A 21,906-nucleotide genomic window follows, 5' to 3' on the forward strand; every position below is an offset into this window, starting at 1 on the left:
ACAATAAAATAAAATTCATATATTTATATATATAAGAATAAACATTTTACGGTGAATGCGGAAAAATCAAAGATGATGAAGCTCAGGAAAGACACACGAAGAAAGAGAAAATTGAAGTAGTACTGGAAGAGAGCAAGGATGAAAAAAGCATCAAGGAGCTTCGTGCCTAAATGTACCACTGCAGAGGTAAGTGGAAGCATGGTAAAGCATGTAAAAGAAGGAAAAACAAGGCGAATGTGATACTTAACCAGATCCGAGGAACTAGGAAAGGGAAACTTAGAGATAATCTCAGATTAAGAATGTTCCTGTTTGATGTGCTGGTGATAGGAGTACTCATGTATGGTGTGATACATTAATGTTATGTGTATATCAAATTGTAACTGAAAATTTTATTTTGAGATGATATAAAATCTTATTCCATGTATGATAATTGACCTTCTTCATTTAACTATTACTTGTACTTTTAGTTATTAACTTGTCATATTCTTGAGTTATCAAACTGTGTTATCCATTGATTTCATTGTTATACACAAGAGTAATAAGTGAGAAAGTAAGAAATAAATTATTTATTAATTATTATCCTTAAGTAAGAAATAAATTATAAACAAATAATTCCATTTGTTGAAGCTAAAAATTTAAAAATCATATGTATATTTTTCACTTTTAAAATAATAGTATTAATTATACCAATAAAAACAATAATAATATCTTAGATAGGTATTGAAACAGTAATATTATCAGCGCCAAGCATATTCATTATTAATACCCTATATTAGTAAAGATAGTATTTTTTACGATAATATGTATGATTATGGCAAATGCATGTAAACGTATGTATACGTCCTTCGTCGTTATATTTTGACTCATATTAATTTTTCCTATAATAAATTTATTATATAGCCTCATTTTTTAAAATAAAATGCAGTATTTAACCTCAATATTATAATATTCTAATATGGAATGTAATTTGCTGTTTCGATGTTGGTATGATTATAGTCTTATGTAAGTACAAACATAGATGATTTAACGTACCTGAACAAAGTTTTCAAATTTTCGGGCAATTCCGTCCTTCCGGCATAACCAGGATTCATAGTAATGAACATTCCGACAGTGGGAACGAGATTCAGTTCTTCTCCGAAGAACAAAAATATCGGTTTGCGGCTTTTCACTCCGTCTAAAACTGATTTAACTTGCACAGCCACCACCGAAAGTACCTCCACCGAAATTCTGTTGAATTCATCGAAACAACCCCATGCCCCTACTTGAGCAAGACCTTTGTAAATGTTTCCGCAGGACTGAAAGAAAATGATAATATCACTTACGTTCAATCAACATTTGAAACGAGAAAATATATCTTCACGTAAGGGTCACCAGAAAGCTTACTATATGAAATAGTATAAAACAACACTTTAAATCTAAGTACCTATTAAGTTGTATAAGAAGTTTACTCGTATTTCTTTAAAAAAGTATTAAATATCGCTACATTTGTTTTACGTATGTAAGATATATTTAATCAAAGGTAATTCTTTATCCCATCACTCTGAAGCTTCCATTAAAAAATTCTAATATATATAATACATATGTACATTCGGATAGCCTTTCGGTCAAGTCGGAGAATGTCGTGCAGCCTCGGACGAAATATACGTGACCGTAATTCTATTCGAGGTTGTGTTTGAAATTGATTATTACGTTCATAATGTAATCTTTGATACTCGGTTTTTTTAGGCAACCAAATACTCAACAAACATGTGTAAAATCTTTCTCTGTATAGAAGTATGAAATAAGATAATTTTCTCTCGAAGAAACAAAATTTGAATGTAAGAAATGCAATTGTTTCTGCGACTTTACGAGCGAGAGATTATTCTCAACATCGGGTACTTGCTACGTGCTATTGCTACGAAATTTGGAACAATTGGGTTTTCTACATTCGGATTTAAAATTGACTGTATATTTGAATCATTATTAAACATCCAGTAACTATTTCTTTTCTATGCATGTAATTAGTATTGTAATATTAAAAAGTAATTTGTTAATAGAGTATATTTTTCAATTTCCATGAAATAAGAATAAAATTTATATGCTTCCTATAAAGTAAATTAAAAACAGGTTACATCGAACGAAATATATTTCATATATATCCATTAGAAATATTATTATTTCACAGAAAAATTATCTTATTTCAAAGTTTCATATAGACAAAGATTTTGCATTTGCCTGTTGGGTATTTGATTGCTTAAGAAAGCTGACTATCAAGGATTGTATTATGAGGATAACGCGATCAATTTTATTCTAAACACAATCTCAAATCGAATCATGATTATAAGTATCGCGGTATCTCGTCCAAGCTCGTTCGTTTTTTTCGATCTGGCTCGAAAAAGCCCAAAAAAAAACTACCCGAAGCAACGAGGCAATTTGAGTGTACGTACGTACGTAACCACTCGAATCTGCTCGAATTTTTACGGCCCAACCCGAACATGTCCGAATTTGCCCGACCTCTTTAGGCCCAACGCGAACCCGATATATCGTGTACCGACATACTACTTTGTAATTTAATATGTAATCTGCCTTTACACTCATGAACAATTTCGAGTAAACTTATAATATTAGTTTTCTTTTTATTATTAAATGTAAAAAATATAATAATAATTATAATAAATTATAATTATAAACAATATTTATTCATACTATTTGTCGTATGTTCATTCACTGTAGCTAACATGAGTAACGTCTCTATAATATCGTTAAAACTGCAACACCAAGAGGCGAATAAACTTAATGCATAACTTAACACAATTAGATACTAACACTTGGACACTAAAAATAAAACATTGTTGGAAATTCATAATAAAACGACTATCTGATGTACCATATCGGAACACTATCTTTTTTTATGCAAAATGAGTCACATAATATGGGAGTACAAGTATTTATGTTTCCATAAGATAAATTTGGAGTTTTCAGACTTCACTTTCGTTCATGCAAACGTAATGCTATATTAAATTCAAAACTTAAGATTCAAAACCACAATAGCAAACACAATGTGTCTCTTGTAAACATAAAGTAATTTTATTAATATAGCTTTAGATATAAATAATTGTTTAATATCTTTTTTATTATTTTTTATTATTGTTTTATATCTTATTTACGAGATTTGTAACAATTTAGGTACTTCAGCTATGATTTATACGAGGTAAATCACAAAAATTTCACAATCACATGAAAATTTATAAAAACTTATCTTATGCTACTTTATAGAAATCGATAAAAAATTGATGTAATATCGGAGAAGACGCATGATACTGAAATTTGAGAAGCTTTATTTTACAGTATTGATATTTGAGAAGGTAATTTAGATCTTTAAATATGTGTTCTAAATATGATAATTCCCTGTGGTTTCAATACCTATTTCAATTACCGTACATGGTCGAGCCTGAGAATTGATTGCCATACAATTGCGTAAATCAAATTGTCTGTGTAGTAAATATTGGACGAATGTCAGAAATTCGGTTTCTCATACCTTCTATTGTCATTAGCTGTCCGTAATATATCGTTTTCTATTGCGTACCACAGAAGGTAATATACCGACATCAAATTGGGAAATCGTGATGGTCATAAAAACTCTTCATAACTGTCCTTAATTGTCAAATTGCATGTAAGTCAACAGAAATTAAATACTTTGGTCGCCTCTTATGTAAGTTACGATAACTGGGGTACGCAGTGAATCTAAGGAAAAGGTTTTCGCGAATGTTTCGTTAATCAGAGCGAAACTTCATTTATCCGATACCGTGCACGGACAAGACGGGTCGGATATTTGGCACAGTTGGATAATAATAGACATTCGCTAGTTGTTCCTTTCCTCGCTGTTATTCGTACAATCGGAATTAAATGTAACTGGATTTTGCTTTTCATCATTTGATTGAAATTCGGTCACTACTGATATTGGAATACGTTGTTACGTAAAAGATTAAACTGAATTTTTTAGATACAGTGATGCGTGCAGTATTCGAATAAATGATGAGGCATATAACTATTTGGATGAGGAGATTTTCAGTTAATAGAGACCGCATCTCTCTTTATTATTATTATTCTATATTTCAAAACAAATAATACAAGAACAATCACAAAGAATACGATACAATATAAAAGGAAATCTTTTTTAAATTAGCTATGGATTTTACATCTTTTTACTAATAAGCCAAATTTTGTTACTACATTGAACTACGTTGAATTATATTCTGTTTGTGCCTCAAACCACCTAGTCCTCTTTCCAATGCTATTAACTCTTTTAATACTAAACACTATAAAGAAGTCTTTTCATTGTCACTTTTGCTGTACTCTCCTTTTTCTCAGTACGAGGACGTAAAATGTTGATATTTATTCAAATTTCAAAGCTTTCTTGTACAATATACAAGGTGTAACAGAACATGTGAAACACGCCTCAGGAATTGACCTGAAAATAATGAAAAAGGTTCATATAAACATTTGTTCTATTTATTTTCATTCATGAAATGTAAGCAATTGTTTGTTCTGATTTTGTGTTATCTACTTACCCTTAAAAGGATGCTCAAAATGATCACCTCGCATTTCAAGGCAAGTCTGTAGACTTGTCACAAGTCCTGCCATGGATCCAGTTGTACTCTGAATGGTTCCTGATGTTATTGATAGCCAAATTTACCGATAGGCTTGTTTCATTCTGGATGTTAGTATTTCAACATTTCCAATAGATTGTGTAGGTATACGATATATTTGTTAGAGATAGACCATACATTCGTATGAGCACCTTTTGCTGTTTTCAGATGTGCAATCAGATCCAGAATCACATATGTTCTGTAACATCCTGCATATCTAGATACTGATTCCTTTATTGCTGATTTATTATCATTGCTATAAAACAGAGAATAGGTATTTATTTTTCAAATCCATTAATAACGTTTTTCTGCTTCCTGAAACACTTGGGTAATTCTCACACTTGCTTCTTTCTGTTTTTGATGTCATTAATCATAGATCTTCTAATGCTGTACACCTTTGCAATTTTTGCAACACCGCCACACTTTTCTTCCAACTTTTGAAGTATCTTTCCTTTCCATGTAACGCTCAATACATCACGTTTTCTCTTTGATGTCATCAGAGACAAGAGACATTAACTTGTAGAATATTAGATTCGTTCTGAAGTCATTAGGTGATATTGACAAAATCCGCATTCACTTAGTTGCCAACCCAATAGTATGAAATTACTCAAGGGACATATAATGGTAAACGACACAAGTAAAAAGTATTGTTTCGTTAATTGAACGTGTGGATAGTGAAACATGCGGATAATAGATCTTCCGTTACTGGAGGTTCAACTGCACTAAGGCAAAAACATTTATTCATGTAAGTGGCATGTCGCGTGGTCTAGAGTTGGGTAATTTATAATAGGAGTTCAGGATAAATCGTGAATTATGATGATACCAGTCTGAATGAAGGGAGTTCGAATAAATGGAATTCTGTCGTATTAAATTTATAACAAATATGTTGTTCGTTGCTAAATTTAGGAAAAGCTCGATATAAATTTTAATATTTTGCAAACTTTTCTTATGGAAAATATATCACTCTCCCAAAATTTTACAAAAAATTTAGATATTTCGTTTTTAAATTATCATAAAAATTACGATATTTCGTACGAATATAAATTATTTGTCAAAGTAAGTTTATGGCATTTGTGATCTTCGTGAAACGGTGTAATTTATGTATTTAACATCCTTCTGTGATATATATGTATATACCTTAATATCTGGACGTAGTAGTCAAGTCACGTGTCTTATTCTACATTTTCAATAAATTTTGTATATTCCTTGAAGAGAAACATGAAGTAATTTTACAGAAATATTGTTCAAAATTTTCTGCTGAAGCAACGACCTCTACCTACCTATTTCTAATTGTATTTTATTGATTATTTTAAACAAGAATAAAACAATTTATTAATTTAAATGAATATTTTTGTCATTTCAATTAAAAAATTTAAAAATTATATATACAATATATATAATATAATTCTTAATCAATTATTAATTAAATATATATATTATTGTTATTATTATATATATAAAATTCATAACGTATAGCAATGTAAAATTAACAAAATCAATACGTTGAAAAGTTACTTGACTCGACGTACTTGCTTTATTAAATGCTTAAACATAATTCACTAAATACTTAAATACCCAAGAAGTAATATTAGCTCGTTACTTAACATTTGTATCATAATATGTGAAAGTCAAGTAGAGAAATTAATTTGTAGCCAATATACATCTCTTCATAGAAGGAATGTCTGAAACAACTCCAAGCATTATGTAACTCATATTCAGATGCACAGTGAGTTAAAACGTTTATTTATATTAGAGTTTGTTATAGTGAGACATAAATCAGCACGTTATGTCAAACAATAATTGGTATTAGCTTATGTACAAAAAAAAGGTACAAGTACAATTCAATTTTCCAAAATGTTATGCTACATTACTTCCATAATATGTAACATTCAACTTATGATTATTAATAATTAGATTTACATTTTTTAGGAAGTGGAAAATTCTGGTACAAGTTGGGAGCATATGAAACTTTTTGCATAGTTTAAAAATATATTGAGAAAGGAATGTGTGATAAAATGAAACAAATAAAAAATGTAACTTGTGTTCTTACTATTAAGCTCCTTATTCATTAATTATTGCAAAATAATTATTTAATTTTATTTAGACATATAAAATTTATTTGCTCCATACGAAGTACAGTAGAATTTCCAAAAATGACTGTTGTAAAATGACTGGTATAAACTTTACGTAAAATCAAAATTATAAAATAGAATTATAAAACAAAAATACAAAATAAAACTAATATGTTTGTTATAAAAATAGATCTCTACGTTCCAAAAGTTGTGTAAATTTTAATTTCAACGTGGAAGTTTAATATTAAAGATCTACCTATAAAATAACTATGAGTTTACCTTATAATCCATTTGTTCGGAACAGTTAAACACATAAACCATTTGGCCCAATGCTCTCCCTAAATCTTTCGTGGTTTCTGTCTTGCCAGTTCCAGCTGGGCCAGCTGGTGCTCCACCCATTATAAGATGCAAAGATTGTGTTAAAGTGATGTAACATCGATCGGTTAATGGTGTTATCACCAGCCGTGGAACATTTCCCAAATATTCGTAATCGTATTTGAAGGAGGCATCGCAGATATCAGCGAAACAATCACCAACTTTGTCGTCCCATCTGTAAGTTTTTCGGTCATTTGAAGCGAAACAAAAGAAGTTCATAAAATGTTGATAAATAGTTGAGTAAAAAACAAGAGATAAATCGAGGCAATAAATGAGTTTGCCTTTTAAGATGAGCTAGATAACAAACAAATTTTCCAAGCAATAGTTTCTAAAAATATCACAAAAGTAAAATAATCTGTAAACAATGACTAAACAAATTTGATAAAAGAATTATGAAATTGAATATGCAATTAACGTAATTATGTGCAATTTTTATGTTATTAAATTTATTCCATTGTTCATCCAATTCGTTCTATTTAATATTTTATTTAGCACATTTATGTTGAAATTTTAAATATATAGTTCATAATCAATTGCTTTATTTATACAGTGCAACCTCTAGTATCTGAAACACTAGGGAGACATGGCTATTCTCATAATTATTGTACCATTCAGGGTGAATCACAAAGACTGAGCCACCTAAATAACTCTTTCAGTTTTAAAGATACAGAGAAACGTTTGAAACAAAGTTGTTTGATTCTTGCAGTTTTTACATTATCGTTAATGTTACAATTTGGTAGTACGATGTCATGACACATAAATTATATTGACACGTATAATGTCAACTTTATAGCATGACAATGTACGAACGAAATGAGATTAAGGAAGGACATAACTACAGATACACTTCAAGTCAATTTGTTTGTTTGTGTGATCGAAGAGGACATAAGAAAATATAATGTCCGGATAATGGAAGGTTTGCATAGTGGAACGTTCGGATACTAGAGGCTCCACTATACGACTAAATCAATCGTCGTCGAGTTTACCTGTGCCTGAGTTGCGATTGCCACTGAAAACTAGAATAGTGATCTGCCTTCATCGCGATCATTTTCGCTACAACGTCCCTTGCATGCACGTCGATTGTACAGATTGTCATGATCTTCCTTCTATCGCTTTCACTCAAATCTCCACAGAGAAGTACTATCAACGCGTTTAGCTGATTAATTTGCTTTCGCTGATAATCTTTAAACGCATTCTCGAAACCTTCCTCTAATCTCATAAAGGCCATGTTTACTTCAGTAGTCCACCAGATTTGAGTTCCGCATAGCGCGGGTTGAGCTCGATGATCGAAAATCCATTGTTCACGTGGTTTCTCGTCGTACGTAGCTACTGCCTGAGATATATGATGCCTTACCGATCTCTTCATTGCATCTGTTACGTTGTTCAACCAAACTTCCACCTAAAAAAATAATAGGGAAAATGAAATATGTTTTATGATAAATGATAAAAGTATTTGCATCAATGTTATTGACACTTCAAACTACTAGAAATTTTAGTTTTCTACTACGGATACATAAATCCAACTTGGTCCATCCATCTCTGTATACTCTGCCAATTTCGACCGGTAATTTTAAGTAACACTTAATTTCTTCCATATTCTTTTTTAAATTTTACTTTGCTTGGTAAAACAGCTGTTGTTTAGAAGACCCACTTCCCATAACTCTAACCTGCATACATGTTATCGAGGTCACCCTTCCGAGTGACCTTCTAAAGGTTTTAGTCACCACTCGTTGTTCGATAAAAAGTTATTAACAGAATAACCTAATTTCTTCAAAACGAAAATGGCAGACCCAGTAATTCTCGCATCTGGAAAATCTTACAACTGTTACAAGCGTATTACCTTTGATTAGCTAAATACTATTTATTTGGTCTAATTCAATTTTGAATACCACGAGAGTAAAATGAGTATTGCGATCCATAAGTCAGTGAATTTTTGTATATACATATCTTTTATTTATATCCATTTTGTATCTTTTGTAATTTTTTTACGTTTTTTTTATTGCAAAAAAATTTAAGCACTTGGCTATCGCTTGTATCGTAAATTAGGGATTGTAAGAAATATCTCAAAATCTTTCCAATTTCTTTCAAATCCAAAACAATAGGAAGTTAAGCCACTGAATGGAAGACTCACATTGCTAGCCGCGTTAGTGAAAAAACATATTGCCAGTAGAAAGTTCGAGTCCGTACGTGATATTGCTATACATGTATATATACACATATATTTGATTGCTTGGAACGTTCGATCTTTTGATTGTGCTGGTCGTTTGAAACCAAGTTTGTGTCTTGTTGAGATCTTTTTACTAAGGAACTCAATCAAAAAGAAGCGCGACGGATAATGAGAAACATATAAGACAATGCATAAAACATATAGACTCGACCTGTGGATTGCTTCTTTGTTCCACGTTTTAAACAGAGCAATCGTTACGGAACACGTGGAATGGTAACGATCTGCACTTGTCACTTTGTCCATCCGATTTCTCAACCCTTGCGTCAGGCTTGATCCTTACCGGTAACAAGTTCGAAGTAGCGAAAAGCGTATTTGCATTTAGCTATCACGCACGATTAGACGACGAACGTTCTATTCCAGCTCTAGTGATATCCGTGATGTATGTTAGGTTTGTATGTTACAACGAGTGTTAGGTTTTCTGGATAAACCCTAATATCTTCCCGTATGCCGACTTTGTCGGTAATATATACATATTGTGCACTGTTTTACCGTCTGTTGTTTCTGCATCTGCGGGTTACATGGACATTTTGCGGCCGATGATATTGAGATAAGCAACGTAAGAGATTTGAAGAGATTTTGAGAGATAGTAACAAATTCCTCTATTGGATCTTTTATATTAATGTAAACATTTATATTTATTTAACGCCTCATTTTAGGTTTGAGTTAGGTTCAGTTCGCTAATTCTAGTCTAACTACGATTCGTATGGAATAAAGCAATTACAGATCCAACATTTACTTTGTGTAACTTCTTAAATTATTAAGTTTCTTTGGTTATATAATATTATTATTATTATTATTATTATTTAAGTACTTCGTAACTTCTTAACATCACCAATCGACTTGGAATTTTCTTGACAATTGAAATCATCATGTAGAATGATACGCAGTAAAAAATCTAAAAAGCGTGTTGGAAGTAAACGGATTATAGGATCCTTTTACACATTCAGTCATTATGACTGGCATTTGTATAAGTAGCCACAAAAAAAGTTATTTTGGTTTTGAATAACTAAAAAAAATAAAATAAAATTCATTATATGTTTTCTTTAGTTATAGCTGTAAAAGTCATTACATCATTGCGGAAAATAAATGTAACATGATTAGGAATTTTAAAATAAAATTGTAAAACCAGTCATTTTAACTGGTGTGGTAGTTCTAGCATTAATAAACAACGGGCGATGGCAAAAACCTTTTAAACAAGATAAGACCTTGATAACATATGTGAAATTGAAGGAGATAGATTCCATAAACAACAGTTTTATCTAAGAATTTTGGAGGGTTTTTTAAAACCTAAAAATATCCTTAAAAAACTGTGTGGTCTTAAACGACTCAGTATGTAGACGACGTTGGTAAAAATAAGGTTGCAAACGGAGGGTTGAAAGCCTATCTTCATATTTATTACCAGAAAGTACCTTCCCACTGCAATCGCAAGTCCCATGAATAGCCATTTCCTCACCGTCTTTGGCAATCATAACTCTCGCCTGTTTCGTTGGTTTCCCACCATCCATTTTCCAATGTAATTTTGCAATAGAATCGTACAGCTTTGACAGATGTCTACAGACCAATTCAGGATTGTTTCCTAAGGAGAAGTAATGTATTTAACAAATTTCAAATTCAATTAATTGTTTACAAAAATGCTTTACTTAAATCAAATATTATTATGTTACTAACGTTGTTCTGCAGTATGTTTTGTTCAACTAGGACCGTCCAAATACCTGGAAAAATACGAATGATACAAAGAAATGCTTCAGACGAAAGCTGTATCGTATCGACTGGAACATACTGTTCTTTTATCTATTTGACCTTGTAATGGCCTTGAAATATCCTGTAAAGGTGGCATTACAATTCTTAAATAAACGCCGCTATTTTTTATTACATATTCTTGTAATTAACAATCAAACATTTACAAAACACTTCAAACTCACGTCCTTTGCAAAATCCGCTATCGAGATACGAATTTTAACATTTGGTATGCCACCGGCATTGGCATTGCCCAATGTATACCATGGGAATAGATAAAGATGTTTTCCATAATTCTACCATAATTATAATATACATCTATTCGTAATTATAATTCTATTTATAATTGTGAAAATTTATAATTATAATGTAATATAATATATATAATTCTACATTAGTTCTACCACTGATATGTCATTGTCAAAACACAATTTCGCAATTTTCTAATGTTTTTAGAACAGTCAGTCAGTCTTTTCCTTGCTTTTTTTTTTTTTTTTTTTTTTTGAAAATTTGGAAACGTCTGAATGTTAAATACAAGAATATGTAATCAAAGATGAAGCAATTCATTTGAAAATTTTAATGTCATCCTTACAGGACGTTTCAACATGATCGCAAGATCAAACAGATAAAAGTACAGTACGTGTTCTTCTATACCAAACAGCTTTTGTCTCAAACATTTTTTTCCTAACAATCGTATCTTATCAGGCAGTTAAGCGTCCTGAGTTAGATAGAACATATTATACATTTCATAAGTATATCATATATAAGTTGATACGTTTGTATCAACTTGAAAATTTGACGTGACTGATATCTCATCATGCGCTATTATTGTGGTAGCAAATTCAGTTTCAAGATCGAGGAAGCGAATATGAGCGAAAAACGCATCATTTTCCCATCGTTCCTTTTTTTTCGCAGGAAAAGGCAATAAGAATTATTTATAGCTATCGATGTTTTCTAACCATTGCTTAAAATATCAAGTAAATCTGCTGCGGAGATGAAATAAAACCTTGGGTAAATTAATCTCTTTGTTTCCAAGTAATCGGCTAACGCTTTCTCGCAGAAATTCAGTTGCACTTGCAGCTCTTCTAGCTTCTCTAAAAGTTTAGGCCGGTTGGTTGCTTTGACGATATTCAAATTGCTCAACATTTCCTTCAGCAGTTCCTTAAAAATTGTTACACGTATCGTTATATTATGTTCTAATGTTCTCAAATATGTTTGAAAAGATATTATTTAATGTGTTAATTTCTTTAAACAAATGCTTAATTTAATAAAATTGTGGCATACTTAGATAATCTATACATGTATTATAATTTAATTGTAATGTAATTAGGTAATTTATATTTATAGAAAAGATGGACTGTGTTTTGCAGTACAATTGAAATGGAGGAAATTCGAAAATTGGAAATAAAGAAAACATTGAAAATTGGATTAGAAAACTTTCATCTTCAGGAAGAGTGCATTAGAAAATTAATCAAAAACGTGAGCACTGAATTGATAACTGTTGTTTTTTCTTTTGTCATATGGTTATACATGTATATTTATCTAATGACTCTGATTATTAATTAAAATTATTTCAAACCAGCATTGCCAGCCGGATGATACTCTGGCCCAACCTGTGATAATTACAGATGTAACCAATCTGAGTGGTTACATGAATGGTTACATGAGTTAAGTTTAGCTTGGACCATATAAAAATACATCCGGCTTCGTCAGAATGAAACGTAATCGTGACATAAATTGTATTCAAGTATTTTGCGAATATCTCGGAAACTGAAGCCGAGCGGCGGTTACATGCACAAAAAGAAAGTTGTTCAGAATGTTGGTCTTGACAACACATTTCACGATCATCAAAATCGGTGAACTCTTTTCTATATAATTACTATATTTAATTAGCTTGGTATTATTGCGTTTGATTGAAAGCTTATTACCTATGTATAGTATAATGTTAATTATATTAATATTATTAATAATATTGGAGGATAATATTATACCGTATATACGTAATAATATTATACATACAGAAAAGCTTTGTCGAATCTTTAGATAAAAATAAACTTTAACGCGAAGAATTATTAAAGTTTATTGTTTCGTTGCTCTATAACATAATGTTCGTGGTTGTTTCTGATTCAACATCGCTTTCGTGAATGTATCGTTTCTATAAAATTGTTTGTTCTTCTGTTGCATTAAATTCATTTACTAATCCATTTGCCAGGTTCATCTTTGGGACCTAAATTTCCTTTCTGTTATTTTTCAATTTCGTACAGATCCTCATCAAACATTCGACATAAATTTTAGCCCCAACTCGTAACCCATTCATTCTTCCTTTTTATTTCTATAACATTATAGCTATCTCTCTCCTTAATGAGTTAGGTTCAGGTATGAGTTAGGTTAGGTTGTACCATATAAAAATGTTATAAAATTAAATTTATGGAAGCTTTCTGCCAATACCTTGGCAATATATTTCAAGGTCATTGAGATCCGTGCCCTTTTGTGTATAATTGAGGAACATGCTTAAAAAAATGCAAAGAAATGTATTTATTGTGTGAAAACATTTATAAAAGACACCTAAGTATATTTTTTTGAAAAGAAAGATTTTTCGTATTACGAATGAAATTATCAAAGAAAATTTCGGAAGATGTTAATACAGTTAATAGAAGTACATACTTTGAACTCTTTATCAATTTTTTCAAACCGCTTGGTTTCTTCTGGAAGTTGGCTCCTAATATCTTCAGAGCCAATGAAAATGCTTTCAAGATAACCCCAAGCTCGTTGAACTTCGAACCATGCATTAATCACTGCATCTGCAGTGCTTAGTTTTCTCTGCCAGTCAAGAATTTCACCAAGAAAATATCCAACGAATTTCGAACCCAACATGTTTTGCAGTTGCACCTATTATAAAGCAATAAGAAAGCGATATAGCACGTTGTCATAAGTTAAATAAGTCAACACAAGCAAATATCAAATTATTGGAAAATAAGCGAATTAAATAGAGAACTAAAAATAATAAAATTAAAAAAATAGATGAAGAGGAATTTCTGAGGATACTAAAGTAAAACAAAACGAAATATCATTAATATACAAGTAGATAAATCACGCTGTGGTGAAGATCAATGTAATAAAAAGTAAATCGGTACATATAATTTATAAATTAGATACTTACTAACATTGGATGAATTTTAATTTTTATAAAAAATTTTTATAAAATTAAAATTTATATGTATAATGAAATTTAATCTCTCTACACGATGCTGAGAAAAGTTACAGCATACTGTAGACACTTATTATTAACGCAGAATGTCTTAATAAATTGAATATAACAATAACGACAGTGACAAGAAAACTGTAACTAAAGAAATTTTACAAGATAACAAATAAAAAAATAGAAAAAAAGTTCATAAATTTTTGTATTGTTTTGTATTGTTTAGTTTATTGCGTATGTATTTTGTATTGTGTATTTTATTATTTTATTTCTTTGACGAAGAAATATCTTGAAACGGTACCTGATTGTCCTCAAGGGTTTCAATAGTTTCCTCATCGATTTTAAGAATATTTAATTTCGTACGTTCGTGTATCTCTTTCCCAAATTCGAGCGTACTCCAAGTGTCGTTAAGTTCCTTTAGCACCTTTTCCATTGCCATTTCCTTCACTGATTTAGCAACAATATTTTTAACTTCTTCCTCATATTTGTGCAATTGTAACTTTAGCAAGTCTTCCAATGTTGTATTATCGGTCATGATAAATACCACCTACAGAATAATTAAATTCTATGATAAAACAATTACCTCTAATAATAAATAATATCATATTTATTATATTATATTATATTTATTATTTATAAATATATTATATTATGTATTTCGTATTATAGACAGTAATTTAAGTAGTGGAACTATTCCATAATCATACAGGTTCTTAAATTTTGTGTTTACAAAATTTTTCCATTTAAGGTCTTATTTTCAAGAAAATAAAATTTGAACATGTTTAGTTAAGAACTGGTTTGATAAACGCGAGTGATACATTTCCAAATTCATTTTTCTCGAAAATAAGGCATTTCGCGATAAAATTTTATTCTACGCCTTTGACTTATTTTTACATGTAGTTCAAACTCCTATCGATTATTTATTCTTGTACAATTCGAAATTAGCCGCTTAAATATTGTTGTCAAAACTCGATTTTGTTAGAAATAAAACGTCATATGAAAAGATTTTATTATATACTTCCGACTTATTTTTTTATGTAGTATCGCCCGCTACCCGGTTGTACAATATCATCTGTCAGGCCTCGGCCGGTATACAGAATGTAACGAAAATTGTAGTACAAGCTGGAAGGGGCTGATTCCCCATGCAAAAACAAGTGAAAAATGTAGAGTAGCAATTTTTGATACAAGGCTTCGTTTTCGAGAAAATCAATTATAAAATTTCGTTCGTCTGACTCTCGTTATTTTCAAAGTACACGCGTACTTATATGACGGAACCCTATAGCCCATCTTTTTTTTTTTTTTTTTTTTGGTAAGTTACGTAATATTTTACAGATTTGGATACACATATACAATTTATATAATATAAATAGTATTATATTTTTATATATTTTTTGTCAATAAATATTCAGTAATAAAAAAAGCTACTTCGGCTAACGCCAAACCGCGTTGAATGCACTGGTTCTCGTATCAACCAATAATTGACGAACGTAGCTGAGGTATTCCTACATTTCAAATATAAATTCATTTTCTTCTCTTCTACCAGCCAAACGAGCCAAATCTCCTCTTTTTTACCGAGGCCAATTTGCAGTTATCGCATTAAAATATTCATTTACCGCTGGTAGCTTACTTGCGACGTAATTTGTGTAGATATATATATATCGCGAATAGGGAATATAATTCGTAACGGTACATCGTCTTAAGAAAGTATTGATATCTGTCTGGAATAAAATCGTCCAGGACTTGATGGGAGCGTAAAAGTAACTCATATCATTAGTATCACCAGCTTTCGTGTAATGGAATTGCACATTCTCTTCTCCTTCACGCCTTTTCAACTCTTTATTACGGTCGTTTCTATACAAATGCGAACGATTAAAGTTGTACGCGCACCAACGCTCTACAGGTTGCAAATCATCCATAAAAAGGAACAAGATAGATACATATAGTTAATGTAACTAGACAAATTAAATTTAGTAGGATTAAAAATGATTTTGTTGATACCGATCGTTCGTCGAGTCTACGTACAAATTTCCAACTGCTTATCGACTGAATTTTCTGTATCATCGTCAGATAACTGTTTCGAAGTTAGATAACCAAAATGATATGTTACGCGGTATCGTCAATTTCATTTTCTCTGTTACTAAAACGTGTACGAAGAGGAAAGCAGAAATGTACTTCAATTTCTTATCGAATAAAGGCATCTCTGAATCTTTTTAATACGATTAATGAATACTATTAATGAATTTCCGTCTCAAACAACCACTGACCGAAGTATAATTATTCAAAAATAATTCAAAGAGAATAACTAGATATACGTCGTATATCAATTTCTGCAGTATCTTCTATAGTATCTGTCCAACGAAATATTGTAAAAGTATATACTATAGATAAAGAAACGCATTCGAAGAATAATTAGAAAAACATTATAACTAATCTTATTTCAATTCCTACAATATCCTCTGCTCCTCAACGGAACATTGTAGAATTATGTACTACATAGATAAAGCAATACATTGGGAATCTACAATTGCCATAAACTTCAATTATAATAATCTTCTTCCTCGCTTTACCGGCCTTCGGTTTTCCGTCTGCCGGTATTGTCCAACATCATCGTTAAGCCGAATGCAGAGATGACTAATGCCAAGGATCGGAGGCGGGGCTCTTCCAACAGAAGATCGTCCTTTACCATTGTAACGAGGCGAATCGTTACTCTTCATCACGGGTATAGACCAGCTGGCCGAGACTAAGAGAGACGGACGAACAAGATCGTAACCTGTGGCTATCTGCATCTACGAACAGCTACCGGTGCTTCTCGTCGATGGATTATCTACGACTATACACCCGCCGTTGTTGTCTGGCCGTGTGGCGCTGAAACGCCATAGGGACGTGGACTTCCGATGTTGGCCAGCCGACAATTCCTCTACGAATTCCGTTCCGGACGAGCAATTGTCATTATCTTGGTTAACTCGGTGGATTCTTTCTGCCTCTTCCTTGTTTCCCCACTCGATACGCGCCTGTGTCAGAGATACGATCGACGTGGCGGGTTCGGTCGGTACCGTGATCGATCAACTATTGGTAATTATCGGCTGATTACACGGAGCCAAAGTCACGCGTTAATTAAATGGTTACGCTGGCGGTGAGAATTGGAGCTGAACGTATCTCACAGGTTCATGCGGCAGTTAACCGACGTGTTTTTTCATTACGGCCTTGTTCGTACGAGCTTCTCAGTGGCTTCCGATGTCGAATTTTATCGACGGAGATGCGTCAGCTAATTTACACGGAAAGTATTCGAACGATTATTCTGTAAAATTTGTAACGCATATGTATGTAGTGTTATACGGAACTCGTTGAAACTTCGTTGGTACTTTTATTAACATTAATATTTTATTGGCATATAATCTATCAGTATTGTAGCGGTAAAACTAGCTAATGGAGTTTTGTAAATGCTTTGTATAACACACATGACGCAGTCATGAAAAGTTTCTACAAGCTTCTCAATGTTACATGTGTTGCGGAACACAATCACTTAGTTGCCAACCCAATAACTAGAAAATAATAACTAGAGCTAATGAATCGTAGTTTATCTTCGGTCGAGACATTTATTAATTTTCTTTAATGTTAATATAATGGTCACATTAACAACCGAAGAGATGTTAGCAGGTTTAATTCTATAACCTTCATTCGTTACATTTTGAAAACTAATTTAATGGTTGAGTAACTTTCCTCCATGGTATATTATTATAGTGTATTATATAAATTAAAGAAGATAAGGCAGAACACGTGCGTGGTGGGGCTAAGACAAAAGACAGAGAGATGCTAAGGGACAAAGATGAATTAATAGTCAATGTTAGTTGAGAAGTCAGAGAGCGTAATTCGAGTAGTCAGGGAGTGCAAATTGCGTTGTCGAGAGAGTGTAGTCAGTGTTAGAGAGAGCGATGAATCCGTGGTGACGAGAGTTGCAAATTAACTATCTAATTGTCTTAATTGTAATACGTTATTGTGATTAGTTCGCGTTAAACATCCATCGTCAACCTAACCTCAACATCTGTTTAATCCATTTATTCTAAATAAATTAATTGTAGTAATGATTCTACAGTATGAACCGAGAGAAAATTAATGTGCGAACCGATTTGCGCCCTATTAACGTCGCCTAGACACAGCTATAGTGGAGTGCAAAGGGTTAAACGCTGCGGATATTAACCTTGCACTTCGTCAACCAGTTATTCGACAGACGCGTAATCGGCGACGAATTGATTGATATTTTTGAAATCGCCAGTACTTATTTAATAGAAATGTCTACGAATCGAAAGAAAAGCAATTTGCGCGCTATTAATCTCGGCAAGACGTTGCTCTAGTCGAGTACAACGGGTTAAACGTTGCTGATATTAACCTTGAACTTTACCAGCGAATTACTCGTCGAACAGATACGGCGTACTGCGGATTGAACTACGGGATTGATGAATCGATCGAGTTTTTAAAAAGCAGAAGTATTTGCTTCGTGTGAATGTCTATGAATTGAAACCAATTTTAACGTTATCAATATCGCTGAGACGCCGTCTGCAGTGGAGCGCAAAGATCTAAACGCTGCGGATATTAACCTTGCACTTAGTCAGCAAATTATCAGACACTTTATGGTATACGAGATGGAATCGAAACGCCCATCAATCGATTGTTTTTTTTTTTTTTTTTAATGACAGTACTTATTTTACGTGAACGTTAACGATTTGAAACCAGTTTGCAGGTTATCGATATGTGGGGCAGCCAGCTATGCTCGTTAAGGTCCTGAAAGGAGGCACATACCTGGACATATGCCTAGCAGATTTCGCGACTAAAATTCAAAAATCTACGACCAAATAGCACTCTCAAAACCCTAGACTACGACAGCGACCATAACGCCATAGTCTTCCACATAAACAAGTACACATCCGACTTCCTAACAATTGAAACTCAAACCGAAACTCCCAAATACAATTACAAAAAGACAAATTGGAAAAAACTCCAAAATCTACTGGAACAGAAATGCGATCTAAAGATCTACAACAACGTCAACCTAACAAACAGACAAATCGACACATACATAGACGAAATAGCAAAACACATAGAAATCGCACTCCAAAAATCTATCCCAATCTTAAAACAAAAAAACTCTTGCGATCCCTATATCAACAATAAAATAAAAGGACTACAGCGAGACAAAAGCTACATACTCTCGAAAATAAACAATATAAAATACAACTACTCATACGACAAAAGAGAGGAACTGGAATTCCTCAAATACCTACTACACAAAATAAAAGCACATGAGAAACAAGAATTCACAAACTCTAGAAACCATTACTGGACAAACAAAATAAAAAACATCTGCAAAAACGACTCAGCCAACATGTTCCCACAAATAAATCAAATCTTTAGACCAAAAGATCAAAACCCCACCCCACCTCTCAAATTACCCCCAGAGAAAGCCCCCCTCATCCAAGAAGCAGGTATAGCGATACACAACACCAACAAAGACACCGAGGATAACTTCATAATAACTAAAACAACAGAGAAACTAGACATCATCGGCACCCACTTCTCCAAAACACACACACAAAACGAACATATGAGCTGAGAACAACTAAACAAAATCATCATCGCCGAAACAAACAAACTCAAAAACGAAATAAAACAAGACATAACTCTAAACAAAACAGTCTGCACATTCTCAAACGAAAACACCTCAGATAACCCTAAACAACCAGATCCAGAAATAAACTACTTTACAAACTACAATCAACTAAACAAAATCTTCTCCAAACTAAATAATAAAAAATCCTCCGATTTCGACGGCATCCCAAATATCCTACTCAAACGCCTCCCGAATAAAATAAAGTGGTACTACACAGTACTCTTTAACAACGCACTAAACAATACATATTTCCCCAGAAAATGGAAAAAAGCCAAAATAATGGCCATCGAAAAAGAGAATAAAGACGGCTGGTTACCCGCAAACCTACGACCTATAAGCCTCCTCCCCAACATTAGCAAGGTCTACGAAACAATTATAAACAACCCCCTAACCTCCTTCTGCATAAAAAATAACATCATACCAGAAAACCAGTTTGGCTTTCGATACAAACACTCCACAATCCACGCAATAAACAAACTTACGTCGGATATCTGCTGGGCGTTAAACGCAAAACAACGAGTAGCCGCCTGATTAATAGACCTAGAAAAAGCTTTCGACACAGTCTGGATCCCAGGCCTCATTTACAAATTAATAAAGAAAAACTTCCCTAGACACTTAATCAAAATAGTCTGGGACATGATCACAAACAAAACCTTCGTAATGTCCGAAGGTTTTCATACATCAAACACAGAATTCGCCATAAAAAATGGATTTCAACAAGGGACAGTGAATTCCCCGTTACTCTTCAGTATCTACAATAGCGACCTACTAAATCTCTGCGACCTGAACAAATCCACCCATAAACGCTCCATAGCCTTCGCAGATGACCTAATCATCTACGTAACAGGCCGCAAAACCAAAGCAATAAAAACATAGCTACAAGAGCTTTTCGACAAAATCAACGATTACTACCACACATGGAAACTAAGAATCAACGCAGACAAATGCAAAACCATACTTTCAGACCCAAGTCAAGCGAACTCGGCGCAATAGAAAGAGAACACTGTAAAAAATTTCAACTAAGTAGAGAAAACAAACGAAGGGGAACTCATACCACGCAAAAGTTGCGTAAAATATCTAGGAGTAAATATAGATGACAAATTAATCTTGAAGAAACACATCGAAATACAACTCGCCAAGGCCACTAAAGCTTTCTGGAGAGCAAAAAGACTATTCTATTCTAAACACCTCAAGAGCAACAATAAAATCCTATGCTACCAAGCTCTAATCAGACCGATCATATCCTACGGCTGCCCAATTTGATACAACATACCAGCAGCCTTAATGGAAAAAATTCGCATATTCGAAAGAAAATGCATTCGAACTTGCCTGGGTACAGATCCGAACACAGCGGATTCAAAAAATATATAAAAAACAAAACAATCTACGACCTAGCCAACATTCACCGCATAGACTGTCTTAAACTTAAACGGACAGACCCCAGACACCAGGTGGAGATACAACATGGCCCTCCCTCAAAAAGACACTAAAGACAACCACAGAAAAAACACAAAAAAATACTGGTGGATACCAAATCCATAATAAAACAAGAGAGAAAACCACTAAATCAACAAAATTCAACACTGCCACCGTACAACCTAGGTGCAAAATTTGTAAATATTGTAAATATTGTAAATAAAACTATTTAACCCCCCCCCCCCGAAGTCCCACAGCACCCAAAAAGTAGACTACTGAAGCGTCCTGTTTTGCAGCCAAGTTTTCAGGACAGAAATAACAACTAAAAACAAGATCACACAAAAGCTCCGCTCCCCAGCGGCTTAAATCCAAAGAATTTAACACAAAGAAATAAAACACAAAAAATTGTAAAAACGCCAAGACACAATACACCATGGCTACGTCGTACCGTCGCGTATCGGTACTTTTGCCTAATACATCTTATTATAATTCATAATTTATTGTGAATTACTCAAATGTAATAAAAAAAAATCTTGGTACAATAAATAAAAAAAAAAACTCATTCTCGTCCGATCACGAAAGTTAAG

The 21,906-nt window shown here is 32.8% G+C and overlaps 2 protein-coding genes across 2 annotated transcripts in view; both read right to left on the bottom strand.

The window, feature by feature from the left end:
* Positions 1–21,906, bottom strand: part of LOC139996433 (dynein beta chain, ciliary-like) — a 44,385-nt gene that overhangs the window by 7,742 nt on the left and 14,737 nt on the right. Inside the window, exons 8-14 of the mRNA XM_074112143.1 lie at positions 14,540–14,785; positions 13,704–13,928; positions 11,999–12,200; positions 10,712–10,878; positions 8,062–8,474; positions 6,980–7,250; positions 1,033–1,295 (exon numbers count right to left, since the gene is read on the bottom strand). Of these exons, the coding sequence (XP_073968244.1) occupies positions 1,033–1,295; positions 6,980–7,250; positions 8,062–8,474; positions 10,712–10,878; positions 11,999–12,200; positions 13,704–13,928; positions 14,540–14,785 (1,787 nt within the window). The remainder of the gene's footprint in view (positions 1–1,032; positions 1,296–6,979; positions 7,251–8,061; positions 8,475–10,711; positions 10,879–11,998; positions 12,201–13,703; positions 13,929–14,539; positions 14,786–21,906) is intronic.
* Positions 4,073–5,591, bottom strand: LOC139996571 (uncharacterized). The gene is made up of 3 exons (XM_074112167.1): positions 4,968–5,591; positions 4,551–4,884; positions 4,073–4,450 (listed from the first exon to the last, which is right to left on the bottom strand). The coding sequence occupies exons 1-2, from the start codon at positions 5,123–5,125 to the stop codon at positions 4,701–4,703; spliced, it is 342 nt and encodes a 113-aa protein (XP_073968268.1). The 5' UTR covers positions 5,126–5,591; the 3' UTR covers positions 4,073–4,450; positions 4,551–4,700.

This window comes from Bombus fervidus, chromosome 18 (genome assembly GCF_041682495.2).
Source record: "Bombus fervidus isolate BK054 chromosome 18, iyBomFerv1, whole genome shotgun sequence".
Classification (NCBI taxonomy): Eukaryota; Metazoa; Arthropoda; class Insecta; order Hymenoptera; family Apidae; genus Bombus; species Bombus fervidus.

What these genes read in the sequence shown, in the direction of transcription:
- LOC139996571 (XM_074112167.1), bottom strand. Translation starts at nt 5,125, where the DNA reads ATGACATCAAAGAGAAAACGTGATGTATTGAGCGTTACATGGAAAGGA. An exon ending in AAAAACAGAAAGAAGCAAGT is followed by an intron (nt 4,885 to 4,967) that starts GTGAGAATTACC and finishes TCTGTTTTATAG; the next exon opens with CAATGATAATAAATCAGCAA.